At 50.7% G+C, this 13,753-nt stretch overlaps 1 protein-coding gene across 3 annotated transcripts in view; it reads right to left on the bottom strand.

Moving 5' to 3' along the window:
- Positions 1–11,588, bottom strand: part of Rbm19 (RNA binding motif protein 19) — a 98,081-nt gene extending 86,493 nt beyond the window's left edge. For 2 of the 3 annotated variants that reach the window (XR_776368.3, XM_010604112.3), the window contains exons 1-7: positions 11,420–11,588; positions 7,413–7,595; positions 6,011–6,130; positions 5,861–5,893; positions 5,401–5,608; positions 4,987–5,240; positions 4,366–4,446 (exon numbers count right to left, since the gene is read on the bottom strand). Coding sequence is in view for 2 of the 3 variants with exons in the window: in XM_010604112.3 (XP_010602414.1) it covers positions 4,366–4,446; positions 4,987–5,240; positions 5,401–5,608; positions 5,861–5,893; positions 6,011–6,130; positions 7,413–7,595; positions 11,420–11,455 (915 nt within the window). In the remaining variant the exon portion in view is untranslated. The remainder of the gene's footprint in view (positions 1–4,365; positions 4,447–4,986; positions 5,241–5,400; positions 5,609–5,860; positions 5,894–6,010; positions 6,131–7,412; positions 7,596–11,419) is intronic. The other variant, XM_010604113.3, reaches the window with a different exon arrangement.
- Between the last annotated feature and the right edge of the window lie 2,165 nt (positions 11,589–13,753).

Raw genomic sequence — 13,753 nt, 5'->3', positions numbered from 1 at the left:
TTTTTTTTTTTTTTTTTTTTGGTACTGGGGATTGAACTCAGGACCTTGTGTTTGCAGGGCAGGCCACAGTGCCACTGAACTAAATCCCCGGCTGGTCTTTTCCACTTCTCATGAAACCATGAACATCTGTTCATCCTACTGTCCTTTATAGTGCTGAAATAACACTGTTTGCGGGTCCCAATTTTCTTAACTACTCACTATTTTGGACATGAGTGTGACTTAAAAACATTTTTAAAAGGCAAAACACACAGGATGTGATATTCTAACACAATGAAAAGTACAAATAAGGAAACAAGAAAGATCCATAATTCCAATAACCAAAATTACAATCTACTTTTTTTGGTACAAGGGATTGAACTCGGGACCTTGCACTTACAAGGCAGGCAGCGGAACCACTGAGCTAAATCCCTGGCCCTACACTCTTTACTTCTTACTTCCTCTTGTTATATAAATGTAGCAAACCCATTTTCATCTGTGAACTTAACTGGTTCAGACAGTTCAAGGCCCAGGCTACTGCACACAATTAAAACTTACAGCACTGTGAATAAATGTAGGAAGTGCAGCAGAGCTCTGAAGTCTTCATGCTAATTGCACATTTTATAATAATCAAACTCTTTCTACAGGTTTCCTCATTCTTAGGCACTACCAGGAGTAGCACAGCGTTGTAATGATGCACTGTACCCTGCTGCTTAGTGTCACAGTTTAGTAATCCCAGGGCTTCTCAGTGGTGGCACTGTCCACACTGGGGCGTGGTGGTCCTTTGTTGTGGGGCCAGCCGTGCACTACAGGTATCTGGCAGTGCCCTTGGCCTCTGCTCCCTGGGTGCCCTCTCCTCCACACAGCCGTGACAACCAGAGATGGCCCACACCTGACCACAGGCTCCTGAGGGAGCAGTTCATGCCCTGCTGAGAATCACAGACAAAGCCACTCCCCCAGTCATGGAGCTCAGAGGCTATTTCCAGTTCTTTGTTCTTACAAGGAGAAGACCACAAATGAGCACATTAAGTTAGAAGTAAAACGGCAACAAAAAGAGGCTGCTGTAAGCATCCAGGCATTTAGATCTTGGTGGTCCTGAGTTCCTAGCAGGGAGTGGCTCGGCACAGGCTGGGACACGCCTGATTCTGACAGTTCCAAGTCACCTCCCAAAGGCCAAAGCAACGGCAGGAGGAAGGGTTTATTTAGCATCAATGTTTAGAAACGTTTGCCAGTTTGGAAAGTGGGAAACATGGTCACCTAGTTTCCTTATCGCTCTTTTAAAAAATAATTATGAGCCAATTCAAACATATGTATTCCCCATCTGAACTTTTTTCTCGCACAAGCTCCTTCTCTTGGTCCAATTTTCTACTGGTTCATATGTCCTTTATAAATGTCTATCTGTAAATGGAAGAAGTAAAGCCGGGCGTGATGGCTCACACCTGTAATCCCAGTACTCAGGAGGCTAAGGCAGGAGCCTCACTGAGTTTGAGGCCAGCCTGGGCTACACAGTGAGTTCAGAGCCAGCCCAAACTACAAAGTGAGACCCTGCTTCAAAAAGCAAAAAATAAAATAAAATAAAATACAAAAATAAAAAATTGTTGCCTAACAAGTTTTAATTGGCATATAATCAATTAGTCCATCGTTTTCCTTAAAGCTATTAAGTTCAGCAAATTGCTTAAAAGGGTCCTTCAATCCTTAATAATGTTGCTACAAAAAGTAAGACAAAGGTCCATCATTCTTTTGTTTCCATTCAAAAAAGTTAGTGGGTGAGGGTGTCACTCAGGGTAGAAAACTTATACAGAGCATGCAGGACACCTGAGTTCCATTCCCAGGACAAAAAGGAAAGCAAAAGAAAACAAAATGAAAAATTGTAAGAGGTAACTGCTTGTCCCACGACTATTTACAGAATGATCTGACTTGTCCAATAACCTGTCAACCCTTTCCCCTAAACCAAAATGTTCTAACTGCTGTAGCTTTAAAATAATTTTTCAGCACTGGTTGGTGGTGGGGTCTGCTCTGACACTTCGCCCAAGGTTGTGCTGCAGTTTTTCACTACTTAAGGAAGGACTAGGAGTGTTATATTCTGGGGAAGAAGCCTGGCTTTCCATTTATGTAAACGTTCTTAAGTCTCAGTGAAATTTAACATTTCTTTTATATAGAAGCTCCCAAACTTTTATTAGAATGCCCAGTAAGTCCCCTCTCCCCAGCAACATTCGTCAGAATATCTAGTTCACGTTTGGTTGTTATGTAAAAGAAGTTTTTCTTCCCCCGTTATTGTTTGTGTAGAGGAAATGCACAAACTTCTGGGCATTACATTTGCAAGTATCCATCTAACTTTTTTTTCTTAAGTAAATAAAACGTGTCTTCCTGCATGGCTGGTATCATAAGGATTATGATCCAAAATTCAGACAATTCACTCATAAAATCCCAGTGTCTGCTTCTCAGAACTTTGAGAAGCACTGTATTTGTAAATACACAGATTTGTCAGTATTTGGAATATTTGTCAATACACAGATCATCCAAAGAGATGAACACTTTGAGAGGGAAAGGGCTCAGTATTTTCCGAACGAGCACAAACACTCCGTTTACAAATGTGAAAGGACAGCAGATCTCACAAGTAATTTAAAACATAGATTGAAGTGTGATGCATTTTTGCCTGTCATATTGGTAAACATTAAGGCAATACTAATACACGGCGTCCAGGGAAATGAGTAGTCTCACCTCTAGAGGAGAAGGGCGGGGGACAAGTGACATTCTGTCAGTGCCTTCAAAATGCACATGCGTGTGCTGACGGCACTAATGCCCTGGGACGAGGGCTGTCACACTCCAACTGCCCCCATGCCTGCTTCTGTACGGCCAGTGCTTCGTCACACTGTCAAAGCATTTTTTTAAGAAGAGAAAAAGTGGGGGCTGGGGATGTAGCTCAGTGGTGCCGCCACCTGTCCCACAAGCGCAAAGTCCTGAGTTCGATCTCCCATACTAATAAAATAAAAGAAGAAAAAGAACAGCAGATGACTTGGCTAAGAAAGCCTACAATATTTACTAGCTGGTCTTGACAAAAATAGTCTGCTGATCTCTGATTGCAAGGAACTGCATTAGTACTTCTTCCAATTTATCCTGGGTAAATACATCAACGAACAGGATGAGGAAGGGAGAGCGCGCTGCATGAAAGATGCCACCATGGCGGTTTTCAAAGATGTTTACGATGTATCAGGACAAAGGGAAAGAGGTCGAGCGGTGCTCGCTTCCTTTGAAGGAATGCTTTTGTTTCTTTCGCACCGGGGATTGAACTCACAACCTTGCACATGCGAGGCAGGCATGGTGCCTCTGAGCTAAATCCCCGGCCCCGGAATGCTTTTTAAAAACAGGACACACAGAGAAGGGACGAAGGGACACAAAAAGATGTGTCACATACACGCAATGACTCCTCCAGACAAATGTCATTGTTACTTATTATAAATGTACTAATATAAATTTAAACAAAACAAAAAAATCACCATGGTGAATGTTTCTACATGAAAAAATGTTTCGGAAGGCAGGCCCCGGTGTAGGAGTGGCTCACTGCCCTAACCAGCTCACCTCTGCCCCTCAGCTCTGGTCAGGTCACCCACAGGACACAGCCCGGCACAGGTGGCCGTCACATCTGTAGCCACTGCACCTACACGCTGGCATCTTCTCTGGCTACAGCCTGACTCTCCTCGTGGTGGGGGTAACAATTTATAGTCACCCCAGCTACAGATGATTTTTACAGATGATTTAGCTATATCTCTCTGCATTTCTATATCGAACTTCTATAACTTTCAAGAGAAGGGAAATTCAGTGTGCTCTGCCTATTTAGACTCAGAGGCAGCAAACTAGAGCTGATGGGCTAGATGTGGCCCTACCTGTTTTTACACATAAAGTTTTATTGGAACACAACCATGCCCATTTGCTTACCCATGTCTTTTTTTTTTTTTTTTGGTACCAGGGATCAAACTCAGGACCTTGCACCTACAAGGCAGATGTGGAGCCAAATCCCTGGCCCTGCCCATGTCTAACAGATTCTGTGTTATAAGTGCTGGGTAAAGGAGTTTCAACAGACGCTGTACTGACCAGACTTTAGGTATTCACCAGCTGTCCCGGTCCCCTTTATAGAAAGTCTGCCCACTCCCAGGGTAGACAACAGTGAATGAATGAAGCCAGTCTTGATGCAGGTGTCCCTGATTCCTTGCAATGACAAGATAATAACATGACTGAGATGTTATTTAGCAGCCTTTCTGGCCTTGGATTTCTTCTCCATCACATTCTTAGCCCCTACTGCTCCCAGACAGCTGCAGAAGCCCCTGGCACTTCACCCCTTCCTCACCCACGGCTCCGGGGCTCCTGCCCATGTCCCTGGTGAGCACATACCTCTGTGACGCTGAACGGGGCACCCCGCAGCTTCACGGTGTGAGGGGTGGTGGGCTCCTTCTGGTTTGCTGGTTTCTCCGTCTGAAGGATTGCAGAGAACAGAGAGAAAGGGCTCCGTGAGCTCCCTGGCGCCAGGGCAGCAGGTGCACTGGGATGTCTCAGGGCGGGAAGGAGTGCCGGCTCCCTGACTCAACTCACTTCCCAGCGAAGCCTGCCCTGAACTATATGCCTGAGTCTCCTGGTGGGGGACAAGGACGCTGTCCTCCAGGGTCACAGGAGCTCTGTAATCCCCACGTCAGAGCCCAGCAGCCCGGTCTGAGTCCTGAGGCCGCTCCATCCTGGCCATCACCTTGGCTGTCCCTTTCCTTCTCCAGGCCATGGTTTCCTCGCCTGTGAAATGGGACAAGGTCACCTGTCCCACAGGACTGTGATAAGTCACAAGGACCTGCAGGTACCAGTCCAGGCTGGTGGCAAGTGCTCGGCTAACCTTATCTACTGTTCTCCGTGATGAGCTCGTTCCCATCGGTGACCCACTCACTGCCCTAGCCAGCTCACCTCTGCCCCCAACTTCAGTCGCCATTCCACACTCCCTCTGCTCCTCTGTCCCCAGTGCACACGCACCTCGGCTCCCGAGTCCTGGGGTCTCCCACGCCCAGGCAGGGCCCCGTGTGACAGGCTGGCCACCCTGTGCTCTGTCTCCTGCTCTTCCTCGGCCTCACTCTCCTCGTCGCAGTTCACGGCTCCGTCTTCACTCTCTTCCTCCTCCTCCTCCTCCGAGGACGAGGCTGAGCCAGCCTGCACCATCTTGGATTTCAGGTAGTCCATGTCTGACAGCTCCTTCTGCACGGCCGCCTTGGGCTCGAGGCCCTGCTCCTCTGGAAAAGCAGCAAGGCCAGGGTCAGCGATGTCTGCCAGCAAACAGCGACAGCAGGGGCCAGGTGGCCCATGGTGTCACACCCAGCATGGCCAGGGCCCGTCAGACTGAGGCAGGCATCGGCCGGGCACACACCCTGGCGTGGACACGGGCGGTCTCACCTTCCAGCTCCTCCCTGGCTGCCTCCTCCTCCTCCTCATCCTGCTCACTCTCCTGCCCCGAGTCGGAGTCGAAGTTCAGATAGTCGCTGGCTGGCTTGCTCTTCCCTTTAGGGGGCTCAGTGTCCAGCGCGTCATTTGCCCAGGTGGCTGCCTGCGTCCTCTTCTGGTGAACCGACAGGAACTCCTGGAACTCGGTGTCTTCCTTCAGCTGGTGGCACCAGAGCCGGCACAGCAGGGATGCAGGCAGGAGGGAGAAGAGGCAGAGTCGGTCAGGCGGGCTCGGCCTTCCTCACTCTCGGGAGGGGAAGAGCATCCTTTGCGCTCAGGTCCCCCGACCTCCAGTGGACCCCACGGGCCAGGTGGAGAAGGCAGAGTGGACTCTGCTGGACAGGAAGACAGAGCCGCAGACACAGTGCCCTGTGTCCTGGCCAGACCCCCACTGCGTGAACACGACCCTCACCTTCTCCAGTTCACTCGGCTCCCTCTTCTTGTCCTAAAAGCAGAAGGCACAGCCAGAGAGGGTCACTCGGGGAAGGGAGCCGGGACTGTCCTGCTCTGGGGAGGGACCACCCTGCTGACACCAGGCGGTAACGGAGAGACACCTGCATACTTTCTTAGTTTCCAGGCAAGCAGAGTCTTGTGAAGATGTCTTGGGCCCGCTCGGTTTCTGGGCATGTTTGCTCCAGGCTCGGGGCTTTGTCGGGTCCCCAAAGGACTTGCAGAACTCCACCTGAGAGGGCAAAAGAGGTGCTTGTCACAGCTGTCACAGCATCGGAGGGCCTGGACTTTACAGACAGGCAGCCACCACTAACTTGAGTTAACAGAAGCAAATGACATGTTATCACCCTCGACTTTGGCTGTGTCCCTGTAAAGTCATTTTAAGTCCCTTTTTAGGAGCCCACACATGGCCACTGACTTAAGCGCTCTGTGAGTGTCCAGTGCGGGTTCACTAGGCCTCCCATTGCTGGGTGCTGCTCCCCTTGAACTCCCAGACCAGGAAACCAAAGCACAGGGAAGGAAAGTAACTGGCCCTGAGGGACCCAGAGAGCACGCAACAGGGTGGACACAGGAACTCAGGGCATCTCAGGGATAGGGAGACTGAGCTTTGTATCTGACCACGCCAAAGGATGACTGCAACACGAACCCGGCCACGTGTGCCTGGTCATTCTAATCACAGGAGGCAAGCTCGGCTGGCCCAGAGAACAGCTCTAGGGTGACAGGGAAAGCGGGGTGACTGTGGGGGCCCGGAAGAGCACTGAGCATGAAGCCCATGTGGTTCCTGGGCCCTAACCCTCAAGTGCACTCTCAAGGGCAGGCTTGAGAGAGCTGGCTCTGCCGGAAGCCCACAGCGAGCGCTGCTACCTCAGCTACTCTGAGTGACACCCATGGCTGATGCCGGCTGGCCAACCACTTCTCCGCAGTGTGGCCTTCCAAGGAACTGTAATGATGAGATGTGTTCACGGCACACAACCCAAACAGTGGCGAAGAGTACAGTGGGAGTTACAAGACAGTCAATGCAGTGCCTGGCATCTGAGAGAGGGAGAAAATCCCAGCAGCAGCCATCACCGCAGGTCACACACGGAGACTGACGGGTACGGAGGTGTGAAATCCAATCACGGACGTACACCTGTCCGTCTGGATTTTCCTTGTGGGCAAAGCACGAGAGCTGCTTTACTGCGTCGTTAAATGCACATGAGGGGGCCAAGCGGGACACCCTCCTGACGCCTCCCTGACCAGGAGAGGGCCTGTGGCTCTGACGACATTGGACTCAGGCAGCTTAGGATCCACGCCTGCGCTTCCCAAAGTGCGGTCCTAGAGCCACGCCGGTGACACACGCGTACTCTCGGGCTGCTCCTCTGTGTGCTGCTTCAGTGCACGGGGATGGGACGCACACGAAAGCGTGCGGCCGGCCGCGTGGTCTGGAGAGGACAGAGGTGGGACCAAGTGTGGAGGGACGGACGCCCGGCACCACTCTGGACAGGCGGCAGGGGCGAGCCTCCTGCCCGACTCACCGTGACGCGGGCCGTGTCGATGAAGCTCTTGTTGAAGTGGCTCAGGGCCCTCTGGGCCTCCGCCTCTGCTTTGAAGCCGATGAAGCCGAACTTGCGGAACTTGCCGTCTTGGGTGAACTTGAGGCTGCAGTCAGTCAGTGTGCCGAAGGCGGCGAACAGCTGCCGGAAACGCTCCTCCTTCATCTGCAACACAGGGGGCGCACAAGAGAGGGGCTGAGGGTCTCTGGGCAAAATGGACTGAAAACCCAGAGGCCCTAAGACGTCCAGCCACCAGTGACCTGAGATGTGGAGGTGGCACCATGGGCTTTTCCGCTGTGACAGTTCATCCTGACATGGCAGCTTCGTGGGATGAAGGACCGCCTAGCAGATTAGCAACGTGTGCTCCTGGGTGCATCTGGCCGGGTCGCGGAAATGTGACCTTGCCAAAGTGTGTGTCCCTGGACTACTCCTTTCCAGTGCTGCTGCCCTGCTCTCCTTCCTGAACACCATGAACAGAACTGCTTCGCTCTGCTGTGCCCCACTGTCATAGTGTTTCTGTCTTGGAACCATGGACTGAATCTCTTGAACCCGTGAGCTATATTAAACCTTCCCTCCTATAAGTTACTGGGTAATTGGATCTCACAGAAGCTAACCAAGACAGGCCAGGTCCCAGCTGTCACCCGACACTTACAGTGTGTCCGGGAGCAGGTTCTGACCCACTTCACTGACAAGGAAATGAAACTCTTCAGGGATCTTGCTTGTTTTCCTCCCTACAGGCTGCTGTGAGGCTAAGACCAGTGGCATAATCACAGCAGAGCCCGAATGGCTGTGGACACCTAATACAGGCTGGGCAGAATAAATGAAGCAGTGAATGTGGCGAGCCAGGTAAGTGTTTGCTAACTGGAGCCTCCCAAAAGATGTCCCGTCCTAATCCCTGGAACCTTCAGTTGACATCATACTGTAAGGCAAGAGAGATCCTGCACATCTGAGGAAGAATCCCATGGTGGGGGACATGCTCTGGATTTCCCAGGTGGGACTAATGTCATCACAAGAGTCTCAGAAAAGGGAGTCAGGAGGGTCGGGCTGAGAAAGAGATGTCACGATGAAAATAAAGGGAGAGGAATCGGCAGACGCTACATTCTTGGCTTTGAAGGCTGAAGGTGAAGGATGGGGGCTGTGAACCCAGGAGGGCAGGTGGCCCCTAGCAGCTGAGAAAAGTAAAGGTACAGATTCTCCCCCATGGCTTCCAGAAGGACTGCAGCCCTGCCCAAAGCTTGATTTTAGGGTTCTGAACGCCAAAATGGCAAGAATCTGTTTGTATTATTTAAACCACTGAGATTATGGTAATTATTTAGGGCTATTGTGGACAAGTAACACAATGCTGTTACAATGTGGACAAGAGGCCTCTGCACAAGCAGAACTGGCTGTCAGCTCTCCCATCCTCACACCAGCAGGGCCGGCCTGCTCAACCCAGTAAGCTTTCTGGGCAGAGGCTGGGAGACTGTGTGTGTGGAAACAGCTTGAGGGGGCACTCAGGACCCCACCAACAGCCAAAATGAGTGTGAAAATGTAAGGACCCAGAGGCACTGGCAGCCTAATAGGAAGGAATTCTCTGGGGCAGCCTCTTCACTCTGTTCTCATTAAAATCTCAATCACTGAGTTAGGAATTTTTTACACCTGTTTTTATAGAGGAGAAAATGGAATACTTCGTCGATAACAAATGCTCTGCCCAAGGTCTACACAATCAGGGGCTGTGACTTAGCTCAGGTCTATAAAAGACAGTGAATTCAGCTGGCCATGGTGGTACACCTGTAATCCCAGCAGAGGTGGAGGCAAGAGGATCATAAGTTCAAATCCAGCCCAGGTTACTTAGTGACTCGGTGAGTTTCTGTTTCAAAATGAAAAACAAAGCTGAGCACAGTCCCACTTGCCTATTTATAGTCCTCGCACTCTGGGAGGCTGAAGCAAGAGGGTCACAAGTTTGAACCCAGCCTGGGCAATTCAGTAATAAAAAAATTTTAAAATTCTGAGGGTCCAGCTCCCTGTGAAGGCCTAGGGTTCCATCCTGGTACTGCATTAAATGAATGAATGAATGAATAAAAAAATAAAATAAGAGTGGGGGATGTGGATTATGGCAAAGGAGCTGGGTTCAATACTCAGTACTGAAATGAAAGCAAAAACAGTGAATTCATGTAGCCATGTTATGGGAGAGTCCTTGCTCAAGTCTGATCCTGCCATTCCTCTACCAGAAACTTTTGAGTGACTTCCTAACTCCTCCTCACACTCAGTTCATCACCTCCTCTAGGAAGGCTTTCCTAGACCCCCTGGATGAGTCAGGTAACCAGCCACTGCTACGCTCCCACCACACCTGGTTCCTATTTCAATCCCTACACCTTGGTCTGGCGTCTCTCTCTTCCACTACCCTGGCAAGTTCCATAAAAGCACGAGCCAAGTCTTGTCCACCCCTACCCACAATATCAGCAACACCATAAGCAACACCACTAAAATTTTTTACCTGTTGGAAAATAATTAAGACAAGTTCAGCCAATCTTGCTAAGAAAGACAGTAGAGGACCAGACTGCTCAATTCAATTCCTGCTATATGAGTTACCAACTGTCTGTCACTTCAGGCAAATCAGTTTATCTGGCTGTATCTACATTTTTCTACCTTTAAAATGGTAGAAAGAGTAGAAGCTGATTCAGGGTTAAGGAGGGGGTTAAATAAGCTACTTCATGTAAAGCACCTGATTCAGTGTTGCTAAATAGTAATCTCTTCAAGGGCTGCTACTGTTCATGTTTTTGTTATCACCGTTTCATTCACCAGACAGGTCAAACAATGAAAAGAGGAAGTGACACTGCACAATGAAACATAAACTGGGAGGGAAAAAGTGACCCATGCTGAAATTCTTAATCAAACTGCAGCATCAAGAGACACTGCTGAAAGCTGGTGGAAAGCATGTCATTGAGGGTAAATGATGGAAGAATCAAAAACAATAATAATACAGGGAAGGGAGGAATAGATCATTTAAATTCCTCATCTTTCAGAGGGGAGAGTCAGCAGACAGTAACTGGGCTAAAGAGGCCAAAAGGTGCCTAGAGATGCCTACAAGTCCTAAAAACGCGCTACTTGATGGTTACTCCTGGTTAGACAGGGAGAGCAGGATGCAGCAAAAGCCTTTGCTTCTCACTTTATACACTATTGCACTGTTTAAATTTTCAGAATTGTGTTTCGTAAAACCCTCCTATCTGACAAAGTAAAAAGAAGAAAAACTAATAGACTAGACATGGCTTCGCATTTGCTCTCTTTCTAGGGAAAGGGACACGTCCGAGAGTACAGAAGGTATCCCAGCCACCCCTGGCTCATTCTGGATTAGAGGCAGGAGTCAGTGGCCCCACCGCTCTCCACCCAAGAAGAGTAACAGTAAAATAGGAAGGATGATCCACACCGCTAACACTGCACCTTGCCATCTATATTCCTCTATTTCTTCACGCATGTTTTTATTGATTGTCCACCGTCAGGTTTTGTGGTGGTCTCTAAGAAAACAGAAAAGCATGGCTGGAACGGCCTTCCCTACTTTACTGGGTAAATGGTTTAAACTGAGTTTCATGCCGGCTCAGTGTTCTTACTTTCCCTGAGGCAGACGGAGAGAGAAATGGAAGAACTCGCGGGTCCGCATATACTAGTCAAGTGTCTCCCAAACACACTCCGAAGTGCCAGAGCAATATAAGGAAACTGTGGGAGCCGGGCATGGGGCATTGGGACAGGGTAGGGGCTGCTATCTGTCTAGAATTGTCAGATTTTAGTCAGATCCCCACAAATCACCTGTGAGACGTTTAGCAGCCGCCCACACACCCTCTTCCCCAGCAGTCAAAAGGGGATAAACCCAGGTTCCTGCCCTTTTAGGTTCCGGATCGGCCAGGAATCCCCAAAGTGAAAAACCTCTCAACTTTCTCCGACCACCTTTTTCCTCATCACAGAGCTCCCAGCTGGTCCCATTTCCACATCCCTAGTGTTGGCCCTTCACTCACCCCATTCGGGAGGTTCTTCACGATCAGTCGCGACATGGCGAAAGATCCTCGTCTGCTTTTTATCCCAGCACCACGGGACAACGTCTTCCGACTCCAACTTTCACGCTGCTGCCCTGGAAGACGCCATCTTTAGCGAGACGGAACGGTCACGTGGCACAGCCCACCCGGAAGTAGGCCGAACCAAAGCCCAATAGTTGGAGGAAGTCACACCCCTGAGGGGCGGGACCGAATGCCTGAGTTCTGCGCAGGCGCAGGTTCCTCAGCGACTCCTAAAGACGCCAATCAGCAGGTGGCGCCAGTTCCCAACATCATCGGGTAGTTGGCGGGCTATTTAATATCCAGTGCCGAGGAATAGGCGTTTTCTGGTCCCGTTCTTATTTTATTTGGAGTTCCAAAACAGCCCAGAGAGAGGGGGTAAGATAAAGGATATTTGTTCTTTTTTGAAGATAGGGAAACAGGCCTGCAAGCTGCCAGGCATTACGGATCAATCACTGAGCATGCTGCGTAATTATTAGAATGTGCATATTGGAAATGAACAGCCCCATTTTGCTGGCGGGTAAACTGAGAACCAGACGAGTGAAGCAACTTTATCAACATTATGTAGCTGTGAAAGAGTGAGACGTGAGCTGGGGCCTGCTTAGGCCCCTCCCATGAACACCGTTCCCACAGGGCCGCAAGCAATTAGGCCTCTTCCTGCTGAGCTTTCAGAGCCCGGGGACCCGCTAAGAGTTCTTGGCCGAACCAGCCTCTGTGAGCCCCTGTGCCTTCTTCTGTTAAGTGGGGTTGGTTCTGTACCGTCTTGGACGGAGGAGAGACCGCAGAGGCCTGGGAAATTAGTCCGCGGCTTCTCAGTGCGCTCCCTGCACGTCCCGCAGATGGGGGAGAATCAGCGCTTCCTTCCCTCAGGCAGTACTTCCTGTTTCGTGGCTCCCGTGGGCGCCCTGCCCAACCTTTTGTTTTCTTCACCGTAGAGACACCTCCCCACCTCCACCATCCTTTGTCATTGCTGTTAACAGCTTCACTGAGATATAATTCCCGTGCCCTGCCCTTCACCGCTGAAAGTGTAAAACTCCACGGCCTTCAGTACGTTTGCTGGGCTTTGTCCCTGGGCAGTTCCTCCCCGCCAGCCGCTGGCAGCTGCAAATCCACCTTCTGCCCTGACACGCCTGTTTCGGACCTTTCACGTTTCTGTCGCAGCACACAGCACATGCCTTTTGTGACTGGCTTCTCCCACTCTGCACGGTGCTTTCACCCATGTGGCAGCAGGAACTGGTTCCTGGCTCCCTTTCCCGCTGAATCCTGCAGCCCATATGGATACAGGGTATCTTATGTATCCCCGGGACATTTGTGTGTTTTTTCCGTTTTGTTGCCATGGACGTCGGTGTACAGTGTTTGTACGCATTTCCATTTCTCATGGGCATAACTAGGCGCAGGTTGCTGGGTCACATGCCACCCTTGTTAGGAATTGTTTTCGAAAGTGGCTGCACACTTTACATTTCCTCCCGTGTTACAGGGAGGTTCTGATTTCCCCATGGTTCTGCTGACCTTTTTACTGGGTCTTAAATTATAGCCATCCTAGTGGGTACAAAGTAGTACCCTATTGCGATGTTGACTAACGTTTCCCTATTGGCTAATGAAATCAAGAATATTTTCATGCTTCTGGCCACTTTTGTGCCTTTATGCAACCTCTCTGACTCCTATTCACCCTGAAGTCCGTCTCTTGCTCGCTGGGCCCTGGATGTCAGCCGCGTGAGCATGGCCCACGGCACAGGCCTGCAGAGAGGCTGCCGGAGCCTGGTTGGTAGTGGACCGGTGGCCTGTTCTCCCCACCACAGCGGCCAGAGGGGCTGCTCCATCTCTGCAAATCATCGCATGAGGCACCAGGAGAAGGCAAGCACTAGGGGGGCACAGATGCCTTTGCCAGCGAGGCTGTGTGGACTCGTGATGCCCACCGGGCTCTGAGGAGCTGGGCGGCTGCGCGTGTCCTGGAAGGGACACACCGTCACCAGAAGAGGTCGCACAGGGACCTCACAATGCCATGCTGAAGAGGCGGTGACTGCGGGACCCGGCAGTGGAGCAGGTGGAGGCTGGGCCCTGCTAGATGATGCGTCAGTGATGGCGGGCAGTCTGTGGTTTGGGGGAGGGTGGACCCATGACCAGAGCTTGCTGTCGTCAAGGCAAATGTCTCCCGGAGCAGCCATGGGGCGCCTGATGCGGCGGTGGCCAGCTGCGAGGCACTAGGGGCAGCTGTAGGAAAAGAAAAGGCAAGGAGTGCCTTTTCTCCCATCTCTCTCTCTCTCTCTCTCTCTCTCTCTCTCTCTCTCTCTCTCTCTC

The sequence above is a fragment of the Fukomys damarensis genome, unplaced genomic scaffold (genome assembly GCF_012274545.1).
Source record: "Fukomys damarensis isolate Sample0158 unplaced genomic scaffold, DMR_v1.0_HiC HiC_scaffold_12, whole genome shotgun sequence".
Classification (NCBI taxonomy): domain Eukaryota; kingdom Metazoa; phylum Chordata; class Mammalia; order Rodentia; family Bathyergidae; genus Fukomys; species Fukomys damarensis.
This window is presented reverse-complemented; position numbering and strand designations above follow the sequence as displayed.